The following is a 27,435-nucleotide window of genomic DNA, read 5'->3' as shown; positions in this document are numbered from 1 at the left end:
TTTCTGCAGATTTAAACATGGACATTGGAAGGGAGGAGAAAGCAGTGGAATGTTAGCGGAGGAGGAGAAATGTGTGGGGGGGCAGGGTATAGGGCCATCGATGCACCATAATAACCTGCAAAGAGCTCTGTTTTAGAGGCAAAGCTCAAATTTTGTGTCCATCACTTAGTGTGTGTTAGAGCTTGGGCCTCAAGCCAAACTATTAGTTAGCTGAGAACTCAGAGGTCATTTATTTGGGTTCTGCCAGAGAGGATTCTGGGTCTTGTAGTTTTCTGCCTCCTTCTAGCTCCCCGTCCGCATGGACAATTTCGGGTTAGTGTTCGATTTGTTTTGGGTCCATGGGGCATTGCCAAAAATAGATTGTGCATTGGTTGGGGGAAATCACTCCACAAGCATTGACCTTTTTAGGCCTTAATTTATTCATTCGTAAAATGAAGGGTTGGCACAAGCTCTTCCTTTAAGTCTTACTAAATTGATTCTAGAATTTTAGCTTTTTCACTCCCATCTTCCCTTTCTCTTGGTGCCCTCCCGCTTAGCATTGTGGGAGTTGAAGTCCACTCCTGCCTAGACTCCTGGCTCAGGCCACGAGTCACCAGGACTTCCCAGAATAAGCAGAAAACTTCTCCAAAGCATTTTGAACCTGTTTGACCTTAACAAAAACATTTAAAATTCCATCCCTTCCTCTAAGACTCTTAGCGGGCATTGGAAAGAGTTGAATTCTGCCTGGATTTGATGTTAGGCTCTGCCATTTACTACTCTTGTGACCTGGGGCAAGCCACTTCCCCTCTCTGGACCAGTTTCCTCTTTAGTAAAATGAAAACACTGAACTCAATGATCCCTAAGATCCTATGGACTTCTTGATCTGCTCAAAGAATTGTTAGACCCATTGTACAGGATCAGGAAACGATAGCTAAGAATATTACAACTTAGCCCAGTGTCAGAAATTCCATTTAAATCTTGTAATCAATTGATTTAAAGCCAGAAGGGACCCAGTTGAAAATGTGAGATTAAAACTCATGCAATCTTACCTCCTACGCCCCATTTTTACAGTTGAGAAAAAAAAATTCTCAGAAGAGGGAAATGACTTGTGTAAGATAATACAGATTGTAAACTTCACTGTTTGCATACACCTTAATTTAAAAGGTTTGAAGATAGATCTTGCTCTCCTTTATACAGACCATGCCCCGTACCAGGTAGATTTTCCTCCATTTTTGTCTGTTGAATCGTTTTCACCTTTAAAGAATAGTTAAATGACAACCTCAGTAAACCTTTTCTGATCATAGTCTCCTCATCTAACTTTGGTGGACTTTAGGTTCTTTTACATGTAACATGATCTGTAAGGTGCCTTTCAAATCTAAATCTACGATTCCATCAGACCTCACATCACACTTTATTTTGCACCTTTTTTTTTTTAGATTTTTCAAGGCAATGGGGTTAAGTGGCTTGCCCAAGGCCACACAGCTAGGTAATTATTAAGTGCCTGAGGTCGGATTTGAACCCAGGTACTCCTGATTCCAAGGCCGGTGCTCTATTCACTGTGCCACCTAGCCGCCCCTATTTTGCACCTTTCTAAGGGACTTACTAAGTGTAACAATAATCATTGCTCTCTGAGCCCAGGGAAGTTGGACTGTTTGACCTCTCTCTTTTCGTTAAAAGATCTCATTCAGGGGCAGCAAGGTGGTGTAATGGATAGAGTACTGCCCTGGAGTCAGGAGGACCTCCAGCCTCAGACACTTAATAATGGCCTAGCTGTGTGACCTTGGGCAAGTCATTTAACCCCATTGCCTTATATAAATACAAAATTTTTTAAAAAAAAATCTCATTCTGAATCCTGGCCTAGGTTCAGGTCTTGAGGGATTTGACCTTTAAAGGGAGAAATTGGGCTCTTTTTCTTGAACTTTCTGTCTTTTTATTTCCCCCACTTTGGGGCTCTGTGGAAAAAATGACTTAGAATTGGCTAGATGGCACAGTGGATAGAGCACCGGCCTTGGAGTCAGGGGTACCTGAGTTCAAATCCGGCCTCAGACACTTAATTACCTAGCTGTGTGGCCTTGGGCAAGCCACTTTGCCCTGCAAAATCTAAAAAAAAAAAAAAAAAAAAAAAAGAAAGAAAGAAAGAAAAAAAAGAAAAAAAATGACTTAAAGCTTTGGTTTGGCTCATGTCTAGGGTATTCAGAAAAAGAATAGAAAAGTACAGGGGCAATGGATAGAGTATTATCCTTGGAGCCAGGAGGACAGGAGTTCAAACCAATCTCAGACACTTGACACCTACCTATTGTGTGACCTTGGGTAAATCCCTTAACCCTGATTGTTTCATATCCAAGGCAATTCCAGTCATCCTGATTTATATCTGGTTGCTAGACCCAGATGGTGCTGGAGGAGAAAGTGAGGCTGGTGACTTAGCAATAGGCCCCCCTCACTCAAATTCAATCCATGTGCTTGTCATGGCATCACCTCCCTGATGTCACGGGTTTCTTGGAGAATGAAGGACAAACATCAGAAAGATACATAAAGTACAGTATAAATCAGGTTAATGATATTTATTTACTCTCTAAAATTAAAAGACACTATAAGCAAAAGGGCTAAGCTGTAGAAAATAATACAACTTTTCTGGGGAAGGGGTGAGACAATTAGTGTTAATGTGTGCCCAAGTTCGCACAACTAGTAAGAATCAAATGTCTGAGGTTGGATTTGAACTCAGGTCCTCCTGACTCTAGGACTGGTACTCAACCCATAGCTCAATAATATAAATTCTACTGAATTCTCTCAGAAGTTTGATATTTCACCATCAAAACATGAAGCAATTTGTGGGACTATTTAATAGGAGTTTTACATTTCACTCTGACTTTTTCTTCATTGTCTAAGCAATTTCCAACAGATCTTTGTCTTCTGGCAGGCCAGGTCAGGCCTGGATTCCTTCTTGTGTCCACCACCACCCTCTCCAAGGAAAGTGTTACAGCAAAATAGCCTTTCTGATGCCATTGGCTCATACTGAGGCTTTCTGGGAATTCTGGAGTTTACAAGATTGCCTCCCAGGTTGGAAATACCCCTCTGAGTAGATTAGTCACTTGTACTCAGGAAAGAAACAGAGCAGAAGAGGCAACCCAGTTCAGATTCATCTAGATAGGATTATGTGCCTTTCCTCTATTTGCAAGCTGCTGTTCCTCTTGGAAGAGGATTGGAGTGTTCTTATTTTCTGGATAGTGGGAGAAGGAAAAAAATTGGAGGGTAAGAAGATATTTTTTAAAGCCCATTCCACATATAATATATTTATGTACTGTGAAGACATCCCACATGTAACATATCTGTATTGTGAAGACATATAATTGTCGTATTCTTTTTTTCTGGCAAGGTAATGGGATTAAGTGACTTACCTAAGGTCACACAGCTAGGTAATTATTGTGTCTGAGGTCAAGTTTGAACTTGGTGCTCTATCCATTGTATCACTTAGCTACCCCCTTGTATTCTTTTAATAGAATATAAGCTCTCTGAGAGTGGATACTACCTTATCTATTTATTGCATTCTACAGCAATAATTTCCAAATTTTACATTATAAGGTATTCATTTTGCTGTCCAATCTTTTACTTTGCAATTGTAGCCTCTAGTAGCCTCACCAGTTCTCATGGGTTTAATTGTCATCTTTATATGGTTGGACTCTCACATCTATATATCCTGCCTCAGTTTCCTCTTCTGAGCTTCAGTTATGGATGACCATGTGCCTATGGGATATTTCAAATAAGTCCTGAAGACATCCTTAAACTCACTCCTATCTTTCCCTGCAGACTTTCAAACTTCCCTATTTCTAGAAAGATACCCTCATCCTCTCAAGAGTTCATTTTCTTAATCTTGACATTATCTTCAAGTCTTCACTATTCCTCCCTCATTCCTTCTAATTAATTAATTACTCAGTCTTTCTACTTTTATGATATTTCTTGTATCTGGTACCATTTTCTACTCATACACTCATTACTTTCTCCCTAGCTGCTTGCACTGATCTTTGTTTTTTTGATTTTTGCAAGGCAATGGGGTTAAGTGGCTTGCTCAAGGCCACACAGCTAGGTAATTATTAAGTGTCTGAGGCTGGATTTGAACTCAGGTCCTCCTGACTCCAGGGCCAGTGCTCTATCCACTGCACTACCTAGCTGCCCCATTGCACTGATCTTCTTGAAGTCTTTCCCCACTATAATCCATGCTATCCATTTCTGTCAAAGGAATTTTTCTTAAACCCAAATCCAACCATGCAGTTCCTCTGCTCAACCAATTCCTATGGCATCTAGGATAAAATAGAATCTCCTCTGTTTAGTTTTTAAAGCCCCATACAACCTGGGTGCATTATAACTTTCCCGTTTTTTTTTTTTTTTTTTTTTTTTGGCTATCACTTCTAGCACACTGTGTGAATCAGCCAGACTTGTTCTTCATTCACAAAATCACAAAATTCCATCTCCTATTTCTACAATTTTGCACTAGCTGTCCTCCATATTTGTTTTTTTTTAGGTGTTTTTTTTTTGCAAGGCAAATGGGGTTAAGTGGTTTGCCCAAGGCCACATAGCTAGGTAATTATTAAGTGTCTGAGACTGGATTTGAACCCAGGTACTCCTGACTCCAGGGCCGGTGCTTTATCCATTACACCACCTAGCTGCCCCTGTCCTCCATATTTGTAATGCCTGCTTCCCTACCATCACCTTGTAGAATACCTCTCCTCTTTTTTTTCTTTTAATATTTCTTTTTTTCTCTTTTGAAAGACTTTATTTTGAGTTTTACAAATTTGCCCCTATTCCTGTTTCTTTCCTTCCACCCCCCACAGAAGGCAGTCTGTTAGTCTTTACATTGTTTCCATGGTGTACACTGATCTATGCTGAATGTGATGAGAAAGCATATCCTTAAGGAAGAAAAACAAAGTATAAGGGAGAGCAAAATTACATAATAAGATAATGGTTTTTTTTTTCTAAATTGAAGGTAATAGTCTTTGGTCTTTGTCCAAACTCCACAACTCCCTCTCTGGATACAGATAGTATTCTCCATCACAGATATCCCCAAATTGTCCCTGATTGTTGCACTGATGGAATAAGCAAGTCCATCAAGGATGATGATCACTCCCATGTTGCTGTTAGGGTGCGCAGCATTCTCCTGGTTCCACTCATCCTGTTCAGTACCAGTTCATGCAAATCCTTCCATGCTTCCCTGAATTCCCATCCTTCTGGTTTCTTGCTTTCTTTCTTTTTGTTAATATGACTTTATATATTACTAAAATATTCTTGTTTAAGAGTAAACATAATCCCCCTCCCCTACAAAAATATAGAACCTCATGAGAAATAAAGTAAAAGAAAGAGAAAAAAATGTTTCAGTTTGTGTTGTGATACCATCAGTTCTGTCTCAGGTGGATCACATTCTTTAACATAAGTCCATCGCAGAAGTTACTTTCATATTTTTCCACAGTTGCTGTTGCTTATTGTAATTCTCTCCATCCATTCCTCCCCACTACCATCTATTATATTTTCTCTCTCCTTTCACTCTATCCCTCTTCTAAAATTTGCTGTAGGGTAGCTGAGTGGCGCAGCTGACAGAGCACTGGCTCTGGGGCTAAGAGGCCCCAAGCCCACTTACCACCCCAGAGACCCAGCACCCACCTGGCCCCATGGTCCTGGACAGGCTACCCAATCCCAGCTCCGTCCAAAAAGTTAAAAAGAAAATGTGTTATATCTGACTGTTCTCTCCTATGATCTACCCTCTCCTTTGTCACCCACATCACCCCCTCTTCCCTCTGTCCCCTTCTCTTCTTTTTACTCTAGATGTCTATACACTATTGAGTGCATATGATGTTTCTCTGACCCATTTCTGATGAGAGTGAAAGTTTCCTCATTCCCCCTTGCCTTCTCTTCTTCCATATCATTGAAAAAAATAACTTTTATATGTAATATCTTAGCCTATTCCACCTCTCCGTTTTCTTACTCCCAGTACATTTCCCTTTTAGCCACTGACTCCATTTTTGCAATATATTATATCTTCAAATTCAGCTCTCTTCTGTGCTTCATCTATAAAAGCTTCTTCTACCTGCTCTATTAAATGAGAAGGTTCATATGAGTATTATCAGAATCATTTTTCTATGCAGGAATACATGCAGTTCATCATCATTAAGTCCCTCATAATTTACCCTTCTCCTCCACTCTCTATGCGTCACCTGAGTCCTGTACTTGAAGGTCAAACTTTCTGTTCAGGTCTGGTCATTTCAAAAGGAACATTTGAAATTCCCCTATTCCACTGAAAGTCCATCTTTTCCCCTGGAAGAGGATGTTCAATTTGCTGAGTAGTTGATTCTTGGTTGCATTCCAAGCTCTTTTGCCTTCCAGAATATTATATTCCTAGCCCTATAAGCCCTTAATGTAGATGCTGCTAAATCCTGTGTAATCTTGACTTCAGCTCCATGATATTTGAATTGTGTCTTTCTGGCTGCTTGTAATATTTTCTCCTTGTCTTGGGAGTTCTGGAACTTGGCTATAATATTCCTGGGGCTTTTTTTTTGGATCTCTTTCCAGGGGAGATTGGTGGATTCTCTCAATTTCTATTTTCCCTCTGCTTCTAGGATATCAGGGCAATTTTCTTGTAGGAATTTTTTAAAAATGAGGTCAAGGCTCTTTTCCTGATCATGACTTTCAGGTATCCCAATAATTTTTAAATTATCTTCCTGAATTTGTTTTCCATATAAGTTGTTTTTCCAATGAAATGTTTCACATTTTCTTCTATTTTTTTATTCTTTTGGTGTTTAAGTGTTGTGTCTTGATTTCTCATAAAGTCATCAGCTTCCTTTAGCTCCATTCTACATCTGAAGGATTTGTTTTTCTCAGAGAGCCTTCTTATCTTCTTTATATCTGGCTAATTCTGCTTTTTAAAGCATTCTTCTCCTCAATAACTTTTTGAACTGTTTTATCTATTTGACCTAAGCTGGTTTTTAACATGTTATTTTCTTTAACTTTTTTTGGATCTCCTTGACTAAGCTGCTGACATCGTTTTCATGTTTCTCCTGCATCTGTCTCATTTCTTTTCCCAATTTTTCTTCTATCTCTTTTACTTGATTTTCAAACTCTTTCTTGAGCTCTATCATAGCCTGAGCCCAACTTTTATTTTTTCTTGGAGTCTTTAGATGGAGAAGCTTGTACTTCTTCATCTTTTGATTGAGTATTTTGATCCTCCTTGGGATCATAGACAAAATATTTGTCAATGGTCCAGTTCCTCTTTTTATCTGTTTACTTATTTCCCCAGCCTGTGCCTGGTTTGGGGGTGCTTCCTGAGCCTTTGATTTTTATTGGGACATCCCCAAAAAGGACCTCAATGTGTGAGGCTCTGACTGCTCTCCTGGTCTGTGAATGACCACATGCACACCCCTCTGCTATGGGACTGGGTGGGGGTCCCTGTTCTATGGGGGCGGGGCTTAGACTATGATCAGGATCTGAATGTGGTCAGAGCCCCAGAGTCCTGTTCCAGGACAGAGGACAGACCTCAGAAGTCTTCCTCCACTCTCTTACCTTCGGTGGACTGAGCACTCAGGGTACAACTGCCTAGAGGCTCCTGCTTGCCGGCTCCACAAGCCTGCTTCCATTTCCTGGATCTGGGTGTGTTGAGTTCTGTGACCAGCTGAGGGCCTGGGCTTCACCCTTGCTCTGGCAGAGGTCTCCCTGCTGATCTTCCCAGTTGTGCTTTGTACTCTCTGGGGTGCAGGTCCCTCTCTTCTTTTTTGATGCTGTTCCTGATCCAAACTGCTAGTGCTCTCCCTCCCAAGCTAACTTGTATTGAACTATTTTGCATTTTGTCCAGTTTATATATTTATTTACTTACATTTTTATGCTTTATGCATTTTATATGTGTTTCTCCCATTAGAATAAACAGTGCCAGTGCCTCTCATATACACTGTGCAATCAATCATCAAGTATTTATTAAACACTTACTATATCTAGAAGCAATAATAGCTTAAAAGTACAGTAAAACTTCCAGGACATCCTGTATACATTGTTTACCTAGTTCAACTTATTTCATTTTGCATCAGTTCATATAAATCTGCCTATACCTCCCTGCATTTTTCATATTCATCATTTCTTACAACACAGTAATAATTCATTTCTTTCATACCTTTATAAACAGACTTATGAAATAAACCTATTTATTTCTCTTATTAGTGAGTAAAGCAATTTTTCAAAGGACTGTTTTAGATTACATATTTGTTTATATCCTGTGATCACTTTGTCTATTGAATTCCTTAATACTGAAAAGGTTTTGCAATCATTTGGGAGTAAATATTTTCTTCTCTCTTTGAAGTCACCGAAAATGGATGAGAACTTATTTTTCTTTGGAAATCTTAATGCCAATTGGCAACTCTTTAAAAATAATGGTTTATAAAAAAAACAACACTAACCTTGGGGCAGGGGATGGGCAGAATTATTGAACTTTGCTTTCAAAGAAAGGGGACAGCTCTACTGTTTTTTGTCTTGATCAGAACACATGTAGAATATTTTATATATATATATATATATATATAGCTTTGAACACTACATTTTAGAAAAGACAAGTTAGAGAAGATCTAGAGGAGGGTGACCAAAAGTGGGAGAAGTCTCAAGATTTCACCATAATTTAGGATATTCAACCTAGGTATAGAAAACAAGTGGATCCCAATAGCTCTCTTTAGATATCTGAAGGGTTTTTATGACAAAGAATTGTTTTTATTTGGCTCCAGGGGGCAAAATAGCAGCAGTCCCGTTCAACATTATGTGACAAACATTTCTAAATCTTTCTCTAGTGTGTAAGACATGATGCTATGTTGTAATGCAAAGAAAGGATGGAATGAGTTTCTGTCTCAAGAAGCTTACAGTTTACTTTAGGTTTGAAGGATATACAGGGTAATACAATGAGATAAGTAAAGGCAGCTGTAAGGTGTGTGAACTGCTTTTATAAATGTTGATTAAATGAAAGTTTATCTCTTCCATAGATATCTCTGGAATCTCATGCATCTTTTCCCAAGAAAGATTCTGATTTCTGCCTGGAGAAGAACAGGAGAGGGGGTCCACAAATCTGGGTGCTCTATTCTCAGAAAAGGAGTATTAGGCTAGAATTACAACCATCTGCTTCTGTTGTTTTTATTGTTCAGTTTTTCAGTATGTCCAACTCTTTGTGACCTCATTTGTGTTTTTTTGGCAAAAATACTGAAGTGGTTTGCCATTTCCTTCTCCAGTTCATTTTATAGATGAGGAGACTGAGGCAAATAAGGTTTAATGATGTACCTAAGGTTACACAGTTAGTAACCATCTGAGGCCAGACTTGAACTCACAAAGATGAGTCTTCCTGACTCTAGGCTTGACACTCTATCCACTGTACCACTTAGCTGTGTCCCTTAATAAAAACTTCAAGTCCTCCTAAATATTGCTGTCTAGTAGCAGAACTTTTACTTTCAGAGTGTTTTCTGAGCTACTATTACTTTAAAAGGGGAGGTTGTTTACTCTACCCTTAACCCAGAGACTTGACTTTTCATACCAAATGCTAATTACACAAAATATCATTACAAATAGTGACTAGTGAGGAAACCCATCTATCCAAGCAGATGGTTTGAGAAATTTAGAGAACAGAACATGCCACACAATACACAGAGTGAATGAACTCTCACTGGAAGAAAGATTTCTCACCTTGACCAAGAGAAATTCCCCAATCTCATTCAAATTCCTCCAAATCTCTAGGGAGGCAAGCTAGAAATCAGGTATGGTGAGGTACTGGTTTCTTTATAGGTCTACTAATCCCCAAAGTCTTTTCTTTCTCTGGAACCACATTTGTCTTCTCTTAAAATAAGAAAGAAAAATCTTTTTCAAAACTCTCCCTCCAGTTCTTCTTCTCATTCAACCACAGGTTATTAGCATCTCCACTAATCCAGGAAGAAGGTCCTGTTGAAATGCTAGCTTTTCTATATGTGACACTTCTCAAAGTCTTCTCTCTCTCTCTCTCTCTCTCTCTCTTTCTCCCCATGGGTCTCTTCCTGAAGAGAGTCTGGACTCATACATGTCTCTCTCTTAAAGAAATAAAGGATGTTTTTCCTTCTCCAAAGCTCTAACACCAATTTCATCCATCATGAGATCTTGTAAATGCAATTCATCTCCTTAAATCTGTAGCCTAAACTGCAGCATACAAAACACCTCAAGCTTGAAACCCAAGTTACCTAGACTGGAGAGGGAGAAAATGTTAATAATTGGAGTGGTGAGAGAATAGAATTAGGGAAGGCTTCCCAGAGGGAAAGTCTATTCAGCTGAATCTTGAAGGAAGATCACAATATTGGGAACTTAAGTTAAAGATAGCAAATTTCAAGAATTAGGGAAGGAGAAAAGAAGGGGAAGGTTTGTGAAAATACATAGATGTGACCTTTGGAGGGCAGAGTTCAGAGAGTAGTTACTAGTTCAGTATAACTAGAATACTGAAGGAGAAAAGCATGAGAGAAAGTCAGTCAGATTGTGGTAGGCATTAAATACTATACTAAGGACTTTGCATTTTATCTCAGAGGTCCCAGGGAGCTACTGAAGTTTCTTGAGCAGAGGAGAGACATAATAAGATCTGTGCCTTTGGAAGATAGTTTGGATTATTGGATTATAGATTGGAGAGGGAAAGACTAGAAAAAGGAAGACTAATTAAGCTTTTTCAGCATTAGAGGAGAGAGGTGATAAGGGCCTGTACTAGGGTGATAGCTTACTGACTATTAGTAGAGAGGAGGTATGAAAGGTCTTTTTGCAGGCATAGTCAATAAGATTGACTGAACTTTGGCGGTTAAGAGAAGAGTTAAGGATGACTAAAAATTTGAACCTTCCTAATGGTGGTGGTGTTATTCTTCTTTTTTTAAAATGGGGTAATGGGGCTAAGTGACTTGTCCAAGGTCATACAGCTAGTACCAGGTGTCTGAGGCTGTATTTGAACTCAGGTCCTCATAAATCCAGGGCTGATACTCTATTCACTGTGCCACTTATCTGCCTCTGAGATGGTGATATTCTTAACAGAAACAGTTAAATTTGGAGGAGAGGCAGATAGATAATGAATCTTTTGGATATGCTGAGCTTTAGATCCAGATGGAGCATCAAGGTGCCAACAACCATCACCAGCTGGGGAAATAGGACCAGATTTTAGGAGAATGAATAGAAATAATATTGAAACACATGAAAGCCTTGTAAATCACCTAAGGATAGGGGGGTGATGTAAAATTGGGGGGAAAGGAGACCTAAGTCTTGAGGTAAACCCATGCTTAGTTGGTGGGGAAGCTTAGGATCTTTTAGGTTTCTAATACTCAACCAATGATGCTTCTGGTGATTGGATCTCTGGGGTTGGGAGTGACCTCACACTTGGAACACCTGAACTATCTCAATGTAAATTCTTGAAACTAATGAAACCCACAGGTTGGAGCCAAAAAAGAGGTAATAATAAAAAGCAAAGCTATAAAGTGTCAGGCTTAGTGAAAAGGATCCAAGTTCAAATCCTGTCCCTACCACTTCTCACATATATAATGCTGGCTTGAGGCACTTCAACTTTTTTGCCCTTTAATTTTACTTCCCTCCCTTCCTTCCCTTAACCCTCATAAAGATATTGGATTAGCTGATGTAAGTCTTATTCACTTTTTTTTTTTTGCAAGGGTTTTAAGTGGCTTGCCCAAGGCCACACAGCTAGGTCATTATTAAGTGTCTGAGATCAGATCTGAACTCAGGTACTTCTGACTCCAGGGCCAGTGCTCTATCCACTGTGCCACCTTAGCTGCCCCTAAGCCTTATTCACTTTTAAAATTCAAGGATACTTAACATGAGGTTGACGAACTTTTAAAAAACACTCTGATTGCTATATTTCAATATAACTATATCCTTGGTAAGCCTATTTGTCTTATTTGATTCATTTAAAAACATTTTAAGACAAGATCTATAAGCTTCTCCAGATTGCCAAAGGGGCCTCTGACAGAAATGGATAAAAAAATCCCTTCCTCAAAAACTACAAATCCCAAAGATCCCTGGCTGCCATCAGGGACCCATTTCCTTTTCTTATGCAAACAGCCAATGAAAGGGAGAGCTGCCAAGAATCTCTTATGACAACTGTGATCATTAACTCCTGAGCACCTTCAAACTGGTGGCTGCTCTTTGGAGCTAGGCAACAGAAACTGGAGGAAAGCTTCCTACATATCCCAGATTGTGTGGTTCTTGTTTGTTGGCTGGTGGAGGGAGTCCTGATATTGCAGAATGGATGCAATATTGAACTGTAGGATGGAGGACGTTGAAGATTACTATGAGTTCCTGGGATGCGATGAGCTCTCTACGGTAAGAGAATTAACATTAGTAATTTTCTCCTTGGAGAGTTGAAGTTCATGTCTAACATCCCTTCTCCCTCTAGGGTCCAGGATCCCCAAGAGTCTTTAAGGGAACAATCCAAAGTTCTTTTAATTTTGTAATACATTTGCATGGTTGGAATAGCCTGAAGTAGTTGCAGAAAGAAGAGACTTTCAAAATATTTTGATTTCTTTATTTAAATGTCCTGTTTAATATTATAAGAGCTTCTAGAATCACACATATATCAGCATATAAACTCCTGTGCATTAAGGTGCCTCTATGTTAAGATGCCTTGGAGTTTTTAACTATTTATAGTTAAAATAATAGTATAAAATAGAAATATAATAATATGAATATATGAAATATAATATAATAGCAAATATTAATATAATATAATACATAATAACAAAGTAATAGTCATAATATAATAATAGTCAATAATAATAGTAAAAAATTGTTTTTAACTATTAGTGGGCTTTAGAAATGAAGATGATTTAAAAACAAAAGATTAGATTAAAAACAAAAGATTAGATGTAGATACACCTAAATTAAAGAATAAATTCCCAAAAGGCTATTGTCTTCAGAAATCTTCTAATTCAATAGACAAATGGAAACCTAAACCACAGGTTACTAACATTAGGTTGTATTATAGAATTTATATTTTTCTAGTACTTTGATTTTTATGCACAATTTAAATATGTTTTTAAAGATGCTGTTTTAAAGGTGCAGTTTTTAGGTCTCCCCAGTTTCTTGTTCCTTCTGAGATTACTTCAATTGGTTCTGCCTATATCTTGTATATACAGAGTTATTTACATGAGGGTTGTCTCTCCCATTAGAATAGAAGCTACTTGAGAGCAGGGACTTTTTTTTTTTGTCTGTAATCCAGTGTTTAGTTCAGTGCCTGATATGATTGATAAATACTTTTTGATGACAATATATTTGAAATATATTTGAATATACTTGAAATAAATTTGAAGCAATACACACACACACACACACACACACACACACACATAAGATTGATTAAAAAATATTGGGGTAGAACAGGACAGGATCTGTACTTTCATTGCTATACTCCCTTTGAGGTAACTCCCTCTATCAAAGCAGAGCTCCAATTTCTCTGTTACTAATAGTCTCAGGGGGATCGAGGGCATTAAAAACTTCAATGATTTACCTAGGATCACATCAAATATATTAGAAATGGGACATAAACCTGGGTCTTCTTGACTATCCCCTACTTCCTAGCTATCTCCCTATTTTAATGTTAGGATTTTGAGTATTAACAGAAATTCTTTTGCAAAATTAATGATTTCCCAAACTTCCCAAACAAGTCATTGGCAAAAATCCTAGTAAGGGTTCAGTTGGTCTGCAACTGGAAGGAGGCAGCTTAGTTTCTTGGATGGAAGGAATGTTTGGCTCAGAACTTTCTATCTGACTTACCTCTTTGGCCATAGCTTGTTCATCTATAAAATATGGGGTTTGGCCTAAATGACCTCTGATCCTTGATTTCCCTATGTACAAAATGGAGGGATTGAACAATTTCAACTCTAAGGTGATTTCCAGCTCTAAACTGTTGGTCTTTACTCCAGGTCTCCCATTACACCCAGAGCCATCTACAGTCAATCTGCTCTTGCCACTGAATCCAGATGGCTCAGGAGGAAAGTTTGAGTCTGGTGACTTTGCATGGCCCTCTCTTAGTTAAATTCATTTGCATGTTATGGCATCACTGTTCTGTTGTCGTGGCCCTTTTTGAGAATGAAGGACAAACAACAACAATTAAAGATATCTTAACTTTTTTAATCTACATAGAAGGAAGAAAACTGGTGAATTATTTTCCCCTTGAGCCTTGAACAGTTTTTTTTTTTTTAGGTTTTTGCAAGGCAAATGGGGTTAGGTGGCTTGCCCAAGGCCACACAGCTAGGTAATTATTAAGTGTCTGAGACTGGATTTGAACCCAGGTACTCCTGACTCCAGGGCCGGTACTTTATCCACTGCACCACCTAGCCGCCCAACAGTTTCACTTAGTCTTCATACCTGTTGTTCTCCTAATTTTTATTCAGCATATAAATATTTCTTTTATTAACATAATTTTCTTTTGAGAAGGGTATTGGGTTAGAGTGAGCTGGCCTCAGAGTCAGGAAGATCTGTTTTCATTTACTCCAGTCAACCAATCTCTCAAAGCCTCCAATCAGCCTAAGACCATCAGTTGCACAGCAGGCTAGTTTCTTTCTTTCTTTTTAGTTTTTTGCAAGGCAAATGGTGTTAAGTGCCTTGCCCAAGGCCACACAGCTAGGTCATTATTAAGTGTCTGAGACCGGATTTGAACCCATGTACTCCTGACTCCAGGGCCAGTGCTTTATCCACTGCACCACCTAGCTGCCCAGGCTAGTTTCTTTCTTAGGAGTTCACTATACCAAGGAAATCACAGAACTGGGTCCTTTCTCCCTCCCATCCTCCAAACACCCCAAAACAGACCCAAAATATCCAATCCAACAACAGCCCACAACTATTCTTTTTAAATATAGTGTTTAACAATTTCATTAAAATGATTCCATTTTGTTGATAGAAAGAACATGCTCAAGTTCATTTAGGCAGCCCAAGTCTAGTAGATAGAATTTAGACCTGGAACCAAGAAAGTTAAGGTTCTGACCCCACCTCCAAAAAAGCCCAAAGACCTTTTATTAAGTAACAGAGGTCACATTTGAACTCAGATCCTCCTGATTCCAGGACCAATGCTCTATCCATTGTGTCACCTAGCTGCCCCTCCTTCCTTCCCTTCCCCCATGACCTTTCTTAGGCTGTAAAATCTCTGTAAAATGGGGCTCCCATCATTTCTATCCCCTAGCTTGTTTTGATCTGTAAAGCATTTTGCAAAAACATAAGGAGTTATTCAATTGTGACCCATGACCTTTATTTTATATATATTTCTTTAACATAAATGTATAACCCCAGATTGGTAATGAACCAATTGTACATTATAAACAACTGAACAGTTATTTACTAAATACCTACTAGGGAACCTGCAATGTGTTAGTCACCCAGAGTTCCTGGTGACTAAAAGAAAAACCCCAAATATGGAGGGGGGCGCAGCTAGGTGGCCCAGTGGATAGAGCACCGGCCCTGGAGTCAGGAGTACCTGGGTTCAAATCCGGCCTCAGGCACTTAATAATTACCTAGCTGTGTGGACTTGGGCAAACCACTTTAACCCCATTGCCTTGAAGAAGAAAAAAAAAAGGAAAAAAAACAGAATATCACTCATTGGCTTATTCCTGAGCCTTTGAGTAATAAGTCTTATTTCATTCATCTAAGAAATTTTTCTTTAGAGTTAAGTAACCTAGATCTACTCTTTTTTTTAGGGTTTTTTTTTTTTGCAAGGCAAATGGGGTTAGGTTAAGTGGCTTGCCCAACCACACAGCTAGGTAATTATTAAGTGTCTGAGACCGGATTTGAACCCAGGTACTCCTGACTCCAGGGCCGGTGCTTTATCCACTATGCCACCTAACTGCCCCTAGATTTACCCTTTCTCACAATTTTGCTTTCCAAACTTGTTTTCTGTGTTGAGTTAGAAATCTCCCATGCATTTAATTTAATTTATTAAATTTTTAAATCAAATTTAAAAATTTCAATTTAATTATTAATTTTAAAGTCTTCTCAATTAACTAATATTATTTAATCATTATAAATTAATTTTAAAATTTAAATTAAGTTAATTAATTATGAAATTATTTTTATTAAATTTCTAAAAATCAGGAATTAGAAAATGTGCAACAAATTGGAATTTTTCATAAAAAAGTCAGAAAAAGTGGGTTATATATGAAATTACAATTCAATTACATTTCAGCTTGTTTTTAAACATATCTGTTAAATTTAATATAGGGCCAACAGTGCCCTACTTGTGTGATTCCCCTTCTGAACTTTCTTCTCCTCTCTACTGTTATTTTGAAATATTTATCCTTTGATAGCTTTCTTTTTCTCTTAGATTTTTTTTTTTTGCTTCATTGTTAATCCCTCTTTTTCCTTATAACTAATATTTCTATTCAAGTAAAATAAATTTGAGTTGGGTCTGTTGAGTCAGAAAACTATGACCCCTGCTTCTGTATCTATTTCTATGATGACTGGGCATATGGCTGTGTAAGCCTCCCATTGATCATTGCAATGAACAAACACCAGAAAGTCCCTGCCTTCAAGAAGCTTATATTTTACTGATTGGTAGTGGGTTGGGGTGCAATAGGTACAGATAAATAAATAAATAAATATATAGTAATATTACAAATATATGTGAAATAAATAAAAAGTAAATTTACCATTTAGCTAAACTGCCATAAAGGGAAATTATTTGAATAGTCATATAGTAATAGATAGCTTTCTGATCTTTGTCCACTAAAAGGAAGTTTTTTCCTGAGAAAAAATGAAATGGGCTGATGATTTCATTTAACATATATGTTCTTGTGTGATTACCCCAATAACTTTCTAAGGAAGGTACCATAGATGTTATTATCAGCAACCACATATTGTATGTTCTGTTCGAGCTTAGACACCACCTTTTAGGAAGGACATGTGTGGGCAGGTGAGCTTTTAGAGGTGACCAACCAGCATGGGGAAGGCCTTGAGTTCAGGCCACTTGAGGGTTAGATGAACTGGAGTCTGGAAAAAGAGCAAACTTGAAAATGAGAACTGACTTGAAGAACTTGGGGAGGGGGTGTTGTCCTGGGGCAGAAGGATGAGGCCTATTCTACTTTGTTGCAAAGCATAGTGTCCGGTGTAATGGCCAGAAGAGACACAGAGACACATTGAATCTTGGCCTAAAGGAAAAACTTCTCATCAAGTCAAGCTATCCCCAAACTGAGTGGGTTGCCTGGGAAGGCAATGACTTCTGGAAATCAGAGGCGGAATAACCCCTTGAAGGTTATGCCAACAGAAGGGGAGATTCTTGCTTAGGTGTGAGGTGGACGAGTTGGCCTCTGAGGCCTCTGGGGGAAGTTCTTTTAACTCTGTCCACCATTTTATGAATTAGAAAAATAAAGAACAGGAAGCATAAATGACTTCAGAGGCAGGATATGGAGAATCTAGGTCCCTCCTGGCTCCAGGTACAGTATTTCCCTCATACATTCTACCTCCTAAGAGCATGTCTTGTCTTAGTGAAGAGCTGAAGAAGTTGATATATAAGGGCTAGCCATCACTAACCGTACTTGTTTATTGAAGTATCAATTTTCTTTCAGGTTGAGCAAATCCTGGCAGAGTTTAAGATCAGAGCTCTTGAATGTCATCCTGATAAGAATCCTGAAGACCCCCATGCAGGTAACAAATTTTATTTTATTTATTTATTTATTTAATTCATCCAATCAATCAATCAATTAGTTATTATATATATTATTTTTAATTTTTATTCATTTAAAAAATAAAAATGTAACCATTTTTCTTTTTAGCAAAAAATAGTTTTTAAATTATATTGCTATTCTCCATTTGTACATTGCCTCCACTTTTTTCTTTCTTTTAGATTTTTTCAAGGCAAATGGGGTTAAGTGGCTTGCCCAAGGCCACACACCTAGGTAATTGTTAAGTGTCTGAGGTCAGATTTGAACTCAGGTACTCCTGACTCCAGGACCAGTGCTCCATCCACTGCGCCACCTAGCTGCCTCAATTGCCTTTACTTTTAAATACATCCCTTTTCTTTCTCCTTCCAAGAGAGCAATGCCTTAGATCAAAGAATTTTTTAACAAGAGCAAAAGAAAAAGCCATTTCACAAAATAACATATTACCTGAGACTTATACTGTATTCAGTGTTCTATGCCCATAGTTTCTCATCCCTTTAGTGAAGAGATTTCTGGGCCATGTTTGGTCCTTTCAATTAGTAGTCAGTCAGGGTCTTCCCTTCCCCTCCCCTCCCCTTCCCTCTCCTCCTCTTATCTGGGATTATCTATACCAATGAAATCTCAGGTTCATTTCTTATCCCCATATACCAGTCACTGTGCCAGAAAGGAAGAAAGTAAACAAATATGTATTGAGCGCCTATTCTGGGCCAGATCCTGTGCAAAGTGCTTTATAATATGATCTTTATAAAGATTATGCCTGAGAGATGGGTGCGTTTTTTCCCCCTATTTTTCAGTTGCAGAGATGGAGGTAGACAGAGGTGAAATGATTTGCCAAGGGTCCTACTGCCAGGCACTGACTTACAGTAGATTCTTAATATATGCCACAGGAAGATGTTCTTTGGAGAATGGTCATTCCTACAAATGGTAGTAAGGTACCAAGACTAGCCTACAGTTTTCAATATTCAATTGAAATAAAAAATAGCAGAAAAAGGCCACTATTACTATACTAGTATTTAAACAAAACTAGTAATACAATGGAAAAAGAAATGATTTTTTATGTATCACAGTTTCTGGAATTTGAGGATGAGTAGGTCTATTTAGAAGAAGAAGAAAAGAGAAATGGGTTTTTTTTTTGGAGATTATGAAGTAAGCGGAATTTTTTCTTTTTAAATTGATATTTATTTAGATTCTGTGGTAATTTTTTGCTTTGTTTTGTTTTGTTTTCCTCTGGATGTGGATGGCATTGTCTAAAACAGGTCTCCCAAGGTTATCTTATATCTCTGAACTGCTGAGAAAAGCTGCCTCCATCATAGTTGATCAACTCACAATGTTGTCTTGTTTCTCTCCCTTCACTCAGCATCAGTTCATATAATTCTTTCCATGTGAAGTAAGTTGACATTGGTAGGTTCTACCAAAAGCTTTAGAATTTCTAGTATGTTTTATTGATGTATTTTGCTTTTATATGAGTCATTTTTGGATCCTTTCCCTTTTCTATGTTGAACCCTACCTTGACAAAAGAGGAAAAACCAACTAATGCAGTGAAGGTACACAGTGTTCTCCTATGGACTGCCAAGAAGGGATAGATATGTTTCATTATCTGTTCTTTAGGAGAACATTGGTTACTATAACCACTCAGAGTTGGATTTCCTTGTGAGATGCTTCAATGATTCTTTTGTTTTCTTTTTGTTGTCCTTCCTTTGTCCCCTCTCTCATTCCTCTATTGGACCAAGAAAGGGAAAGAAAGAAAAAAAGAAAAAGAAAAAAAGAAAAACTAAACCCTTGTGACAAACATGCGCAAACAAAACAAATTCAGACATTGGGGTTGAAAATAGGAGTCTTTTTCTGTGTCTTGAGTCTATCCTCTCTCTGTCAAGAGATATAGCTTCTTTATTTTAAACATGAGCTCCTAAGTGGTACTTTAGCTACTGGGGTCAGGCTCCTTCCCCTTGTATCCACCACATTGTACTTAAAATAAATGAAAACATTTATTAATCATTTACTGTCTGCCAATTCTGTCTATTTTCATGTCTGACTCTTTGTGACACTGTGTACCATATCATGCAAATATTGTCCATGTGGTTTTCCTTGGCAAAGATCCTGGAGCTTTTTGCTATTTCCTTCTCCAATGGATTAAGGCAAACAGAAGTTAAATGATTTGCCCAGGGTTACAGAGGTCAGATTTGAACTCAGGTCTTCCTGTTTCTTGATACTGAGTCACTCAGCTATTGTCTACCAAAGTCTATTGTTTATTAATATTAAATCGTAATGGAGGAAATAAAGAATAATAGAAACAGTTTGGCCTTAAAACCAGGCAGATGTGGGTTCGAGTCTCCTCTATAATATATACATTGGTGGAGGGAATTTCCTCATTCAGCAATTCTTTATCTCAGTGAAATCAAAGTTTCAATTCTTATCCCTGATGTTCCAAGATCTAGCTTAAATTCTGGAGATAAACACACAAAAACAGGACCCTGCCTTCAAAGAGTTTATGTTCCAGTGGGAGGACCCAAGATAGAGAAGGGAAAGAAAGCCAGGGAAGTCAGAGATAGGCAGTGGAGTCAGAGGAATCTTAGGAAAATAGATTCTGAGATGGAAGGGGCCTTATCTAGACCAACTCCTTCACTTAAAAAATAAGGTAGCCCTACTGCCCAGGTTGTCAAAGTGACTTGCCCAAGATCACACAACTGGTAAGTATCAGAGGTATGAGTTGAACTTAGATGTTCTGAATGAAGAACTTGAGTTCTTTCCAATGTAATATGCTGTTTTTCTAGAAAATTCAACAGATAATTTCTTTCCCAAAGCAATGTTAATATTGGTTGGGTTATTGATTACAGAGCAAGAAGTAGAAGATGAAGGAGTGACAGCAGGGTAGATGGCAAGGCGAGATGGCTGATCAAATTTGATACGAAGCATGATCTTGGGTCTGGAGTCAGCAAGATATGGTGGATCATTTGTATTTTCACAGTCTAACTCACCAGTCAGAACAGCATGTGTGGTTCCAAAATTCAATTTGTTGTTATTCAGGTCTGGTCTCAGGAGATCCAGAAATCACAATGGCAGATGGAATGGCTACTCACTGAGATAAGCTTCTTTACTTTGTGATATTTGGGTGGGTGGGGGGATTCCATTAGGAAATGTGAGTCAAATACTACTGGGAAGTAGTCTATTTACTTTCTGACAGAAGAGTTAAGAAACATAGTTAGGATAATGTTCTTGAATAGAAATGACAGTGAAAATATAAATATTTGAGAAGGACGTTCAAAACAAAACAAAGCAGATTTTTTTTTCAATGAAGCTTGACCTATGGTACTATCTGTGTGGTTCTGCAGAACATCAGAGTATGTCACAAATTTTCTCTGATCCTTGTCATTTCAGGTTGTCATGGAGACAGGCCTTACACAATATTCCTTGTTCAATAGAACCTGAATTGAATAAATATTGATTCAAGGGAGAGCTTATTCATATTCACAGCTTCTCTTGTAGTACTAAATTAAACAGGTGACTCAGTCCATTAATGGAAACAGAACTTATCAAAGAACAGACTCTGATATTTTGGAGGGGTTGTGACCTTGGCTTTCACAGGGGCTTTAGAAACTCTTTATCATACAGAGGAATAACTGAGGTCAGAGAAGCAAAAGGGCTTGCCCAGGTAGGCTTCCTAGGAATTAACAGTACCAGATTTTATTTGTTTGTTTTTTTGTTTTGTTTTGTTTTTTGCAAGGCAGTGGGGTTAAGGGACTTGCTCAAAATCACACTATTAAGTATCAAATGTTGGTTTCCTAGGAATTAGAACTAAAAGGGACCTCAGAGATCATCTTGCCCAAGATCCTCATTTGCTAGACGTGAAAGATTTACCCAAAGTCATAGAAAGAGAGATTTGAATCAAGGTCCTCTGACTTCAAATCCAGTGCTGTTATCATTACCTCATTCAGAGTAATCATTTTATTTACCCCAGAAAGGCTAGTATATCAATTATATCACTTAGTACAAAATTTTTAAAGACTAAATATTTTTTTATTGTAATTTATCCTATCAGTATAAATTTAGTTTCAATACAAATTATTATAAGTAGATCTTATAATTTTATTTGGAAGTGAAAAATTTTATCACATTATTTCCGGTATCTATGGTTTGATATTTCATAGTATTTTTATATTCTAGGTCTTCTAGTATATTAATTTAATCAAACTAGGCCAGAAAAGCATTGCATTTTTAAATGCTTTTTAAAATTTCTCCACAGAGAGGTATTTTATTTAACTAGTCCTCTATTCTGTGTATGTATACACATATATAAAGTATATATACATATGTATATAATTTATATAATATTCATATTTTTATATCAATAATTTCTGGATATATCCTTCACTCTCTTTCTCTCCTCTCCTATCCATTGTAACTTCATTTATAAGATAGAAAAGCCGGGATTTCTTTAGTGTTAAGATCCCAGCTAATGCTAAATTTTTTTTTGCTAGGGAATGGGGTTAAGTGACTTGCCCAAGGTCACACAGTTAGGTAATTATTAAGAGTCTGTGGTTGGATTTGAACTCAGGTCCTCCTGACTCCAGGGCCAGTACTCTATCCACTGTACCACCCAGCTGCTCCCTAATGCTCATATTTTGCAATTCTATGAAAAACTGTAAGTAAAATCAACCAAATGAGAAATCAAATCTGAGAGCAAATGCAATATTTCTGCATCCTTCATCATCCATCTCTCAAAACCCCCCAAAAGAACAATAACAACAAATCAAGGGCAGTTCATTTATTCCAATTCTGAAATCCCGCACCTATCTGTAATGAATGTTAATCATTCAGATCTGGCATTGATTTGGCCGCAGAATGAGTGAATTTGAATTTTGAGTTGATTTTGTTGCTGTTGAAGTGACCAGCTTGGGAAACAGTAGAGGTCCTTTTCACATCTCATATACATTAACAGGCCAACATAGAAACAAGTGATTAAAAAAAAAATCCAACCAAAAGTCACTGTTCGTCTTTCAAAATTAGTAACTCTCATAAATGTCAGTGACAATTTAAAGTTGACAAAATGTTTTCCCTGTAATAACCTTGTAAAGTAGGAGTATAATGATTTGTATTTTGCAGATAAAGAGAAGGTTTAAAGAGATGGAATAGCTTTAATAAATCAATAGGTATTTGGTTGGTTCTTGTCCTTCACGATTGAAGAAGATCAAAATGGCATCATTTTATTAGAAAGAAATTACAGTGAGTCTGACTGTGGCGGAATGCTCCACCCCAGATTGGGCTCAGATAGTCCCTGGGAACACCTGGGGGGTTTACTCTAAACAGCTAGTTTTTATTATGTGCTTACTAGGGGCCAAGCATTGTAATAAGCATATAGGACACAATATAAAAGTGAGGCATGTCCTGCCCTTGAGGAACTTGCATTCTACCAGGACCAAATAATAAGTTCACCGATAAGTAAATTTCAGGGTTATAACTATTTTTATCAGTTTTTCATTTTCTAACTCTTGCCTTCCATTTTCTAATTTTCTCTGATCCCATCTGGCTTTGTCTCCCTATTGCCTGGACTTAGGATTTCATTGGTGTAGGGAACACCAGGAGAAGCCTCCCTACAATCATAATGAAACAGATTAGAAAATGCCCCTATTGCAATTCTGGTGGCCAGTCTTTGGGCTCCCCCTACCAAACCTCCTTGGCATGGACATGTATAAGTTGGTGGGCTTTTTTTCCCCCCAATCAGGATTCTAGTGGACCCTGAAGGACTAGGGTATCTTTCTAATGCTATGGCTCCCAAGTCTCTAACAAAGTGCTTCTTCATTGATTATCAGTTGATATCAATTAGCCAGGAAATTTAATTAGTTTTTAGGAATTGGTATTTATTATGGTCGTACAATGAAACAGTACAAAAATATCTCCTTAAACTGTCATGAGGTTCCCTTTGGTACAGTGTACCTTTTTTTTTTTTTGAGTTTTTGTAAGGCAAATGGGGTTTAGTGGCTTGCCCAAGGCCACACAGCTAGGTCATTATTGAGTGTCTGAGGTCTGATTTGAATTCAGGTCCTGCTGACTCCAGGGCTGGTGTTCTATCCACTGAGCCACCTAGCTGCTCCTAAGAAATGATATTTTCATCTATGTATCTATGTATCTATGTATCTATGTATCTATTTATTTTTTGGGTTTTTTTGCAAGGCAATGGGGTTAAGTGATTTACCCAAGGCCACACACCTAGGTAATTATTAAGTGTCTGAGGCTGGATTTGAACTTAGGTACTCCTGACTCCAGGCCCAGTGCTCTATCCACCTAGCCACCTAGCTGCCCCTAAGAAATATTTTTAAAGAAAATAAAAGAGAAAAAATCAGCAAAACTGATTAATATATATTGAAAAATTGTGAAAATACATGCAATATCTCATGCCCATAGACCTCTCAATTGCACAAAGGAGGGAGGTGGTAAAGTGTTCTTATATCTTTTCTTTGGTGTCAAACCTATTCTTTGAATTTCATAGCATGATTTTCCACTGTTTTGTGGTGCTCCCCGCCCTTCCCTCTCCCTCCCTCTTTCCATCAGTGAATTCATTGTGCATATTATTTTCTTAACTCTGTTTACTTCACTTTGAATCAGTTCACCTAAGCCCTCATTTGTTCTTCTATAGTCAATCTTATTTGTTGTTTCTTATAGCAAAGTAATTTTACAACAACGTATCACAATTAGTTCAGCCATTCCCCAATTGGTGGGCATTGACTTTGTTTTCAGTTCTTTACCATCACCTAAAAAGGGCAGTTAGATGGCACAGTGGGTAAAGTGCTGACCCTGAATACAGGAGGATCTGAGTTCAAAGCTCTCCTCAGGCACTAACTAGCTAGGTGACCTTGGGTAAGTTACTTAACCCTGATTACTTTGCACCCAGGGCCACCTCCAGCCATCCTGATTTGTATGGACTTGGACTCAGATGACTTTGGAGGGGAAAGTGAGATTGATGACTTAACATAGCACCTGTCACTCAAATCTAATTCACATGTCATGGCATCACCTGCCTGAAGTCAGGGTCCTCTTCAAGTATGAAGGATAAACATCATCCCCACATTAAAAAAAATGCTGCTAAAATATTTTGATATATATTTTGACTTTCTTTTTATCAATGACCTCCTTGGAGCATATGCCTACTCAAGGAATCCCTGGGTTTGTATTTCCTTTTAGTGATCTTTTTAATTTCATTGTGGTAGTAATTTCATATATTGACTTTTGGGTTTGCTCATTTTACTCTTCATTTCCCCATGTTTCTCTGATTCCTGTATTTCTGTTATTTCTTATCCAACAATATTTTCCATTACAATCATACTCAAATAGATTCATGATTTCATCTATTTGGAAGGTTCCTCCAGTAATGTAGATGACAGTTCTTCCCATCCTATGTGATTTTTCTGGAATCTTCCATAAATTCTCCCCAGGGGATCTAGAAACTTGATTTTCTCTCTAACATTTTGGAAGGTTCCAGAGGTTTGAAGGTTCCATAGCCTGCCCTTGTCTTTCAAGCAACTTATCTTTTCCTATCATCCATTTCATTGATGCCATCCATTGTTTCTGTTTTTTTTAAATTTCTTTATTGGTTCTGTGTTGCATCTTAAGGTACTCACCTTGTGCCTCTCCACTACCCTTTGTAATATTGTGGTGCAGTGGATAGAGCACTAGCCTTGGAGTCAGAAGGATGGGAGTTCAAATGTGACCTCAGGCACTTGCCACTTGCTAGCTGTATGATCTTGGGCAAGTCACTTCAGCCTGTTTGCCTCCTTTCCAGGGCCATCTTCAGTCCTGATTCATATCTGGTCACTGGACCCAGATGATTCTGCAGGAGAAAGTGAGGCTGGTTACTTAGCACAGACTCCTCTCACTCAAATCCAGGTCATGCGCTTGTCCTGGCGTCACCTCCCTAATGATGTGGTCTTCTGCGAGAATAAAGGACAAACAACAACAGAGTAACAGTGGTAGAATGGGGGCATTAAAATGATCGGACTTTGTTACCATGAATGAATGAAAGAAAAGCCATTTATTAAGCATTCAGTGGAGTGTTTCACACAACTACAAGAAAACCAGATAGGTCCTACCCTCAAGGAACTTACATTCTGATGGGAGAAGAAATCATATAGGGGAATTAGATCATAAACTCTTTGAGGGCAGGGACTGCCTTTTCCCCTTTTTTTGTATCCCTATTACTTAGCACAGTACCGGTACATAGAAGGCACTTGATGCATGTTTATTGATTGATTGATTGCATGATCGATGACCAAGGAAGGCAGTTTTGATCTGGGAAGTTAGAGATGGCAAGTGGAGCCATAACAAAGTGCTAACATGTCATTTCTAGAAGCAATGGTAGCATTGGTTTGATTACAGTTCTCAGAATGGGAGTAGAAAAATGAAAGGGATAGGCTACTCCAGAGAAATGGGGTGGGGGGTGGATATGGTCCCAAGGAATAAAGAACTATGTACAGCAACCTAGTTCCTTCTGACTATGGTCTCCTTTGAAATGTGGAATGGCAGCATCAAGAGGGCAGAAATGGATTCTATGAGATGCCTAGAGTCCTAAAAGGAGTTTTGTAATTTCCTGAGGACAATCTCATCTACTATCCTCTTCTTACCCAACTCAAAAAAAACCCCCAAAGTTATATTCATATCCCGTGTCTTAAAAAATAATTGAATTTAAAATTTAATAAATAAATTTTCTCTTCCTCCTATCCCCTTTCCCCACTAAGGGGAAAAATCACAAGGAAAATAAAACTCTTGGGGTGGCTAGGTGGCGTAGTGGATAAGGCACCGGCCTTTGAGTCAGGAGTACCTGGGTTCAAATCTGGTCTCAGACACTTAATAATTACCTAGCTGTGTGGCCTTGGGCAAGCCACTTAACCCCATTTGCCTTGCAAAAAAAAAAAACCTAGAAAAAAAAAAGAAAATAAAACTCTTATGGGCAAAGATGTAGTGAAGCAAAATAAATTTCCATGTTGACTTTATCCAAAAATATTGATCTCATATCGAGTCTCAGGGTATTTTCATTGCTTTATTTACTCATTAGTCCAACTGATGAACACACTTCATTTCTAGGTCTTTGCCACCACAAACAATGTAGTAATCCATTTTTGGGTATTGATTAGATATTTGTTTTTCTCTTTGATTTCTTTGAAGTTTCTGCCCAGTCATTGCTGAGTCAGCAAGTACAAATAGCTTAGTCATCTTCCTTAGGTAATTCCACATTTGTATCCAGCATGCCAATTTACAGCTTTACCTACCTTTTCATAGCTTCTCCAAGCTTGATTCAGTGCCAGTTTTATAAATTTGTTTTTCAAATCATATTAGAATAACAATTACATGCATTAACCTATATAATATCTTTATGGATTTTGCTGTTTAGTCATTTCAGTCATGTCTGACTTTTCATTTGGAGTTTTCTTGGCAACTTTATGGATTAAAGCAAAACAATTATTATTAACCCAAGCTTGAAAATAGTTTATAACCTTGATATAATGGAAAAAAGGCATCTAAGTTTGAGTTTTGCCTCTGATACTTAGACTCTGAATGGTCTTAGACAAGTGACCTTATCTCCCCAGGCAGTCCTTTTGGGCCTTTGGATGAGATAACCTCTGGATGAGATAACCTGTGTCTTTTAGCCCTAAATATGTCCTTGATGTTCATCAATGGACTACTCAGATCTTTGTACAGCCTTGAATAGAAGTGATCTGTTTGTATGGCACAGTGTTTACCAAGGCTGGGCACCACAGTTGGCTACAATTTGTTATGTTCTTGTATGCTCTGCTTTGCACTCATAGATTGTGGA

General features: G+C 38.0%; 1 protein-coding gene across 1 annotated transcript in view; it reads left to right on the top strand.

Moving 5' to 3' along the window:
- The first annotated feature begins 12,072 nt into the window (after window positions 1–12,072).
- DNAJC12 (DnaJ heat shock protein family (Hsp40) member C12) overlaps window positions 12,073–27,435 on the top strand; it is a 40,389-nt gene continuing 25,026 nt past the window's right edge. The window contains exons 1-2 of the mRNA XM_074232367.1: window positions 12,073–12,312; window positions 17,541–17,619. Coding sequence (XP_074088468.1) covers window positions 12,235–12,312; window positions 17,541–17,619 — 157 coding nt within the window. The 5' untranslated portion in view covers window positions 12,073–12,234. The remainder of the gene's footprint in view (window positions 12,313–17,540; window positions 17,620–27,435) is intronic.

The sequence above is a fragment of the Macrotis lagotis genome, chromosome 4, assembly GCF_037893015.1.
Source record: "Macrotis lagotis isolate mMagLag1 chromosome 4, bilby.v1.9.chrom.fasta, whole genome shotgun sequence".
NCBI lineage: Eukaryota > Metazoa > Chordata > Mammalia > Peramelemorphia > Peramelidae > Macrotis > Macrotis lagotis.
Note: the sequence above shows the minus strand (reverse complement) of the source record. Positions and strands in the feature narration are given on the sequence as shown.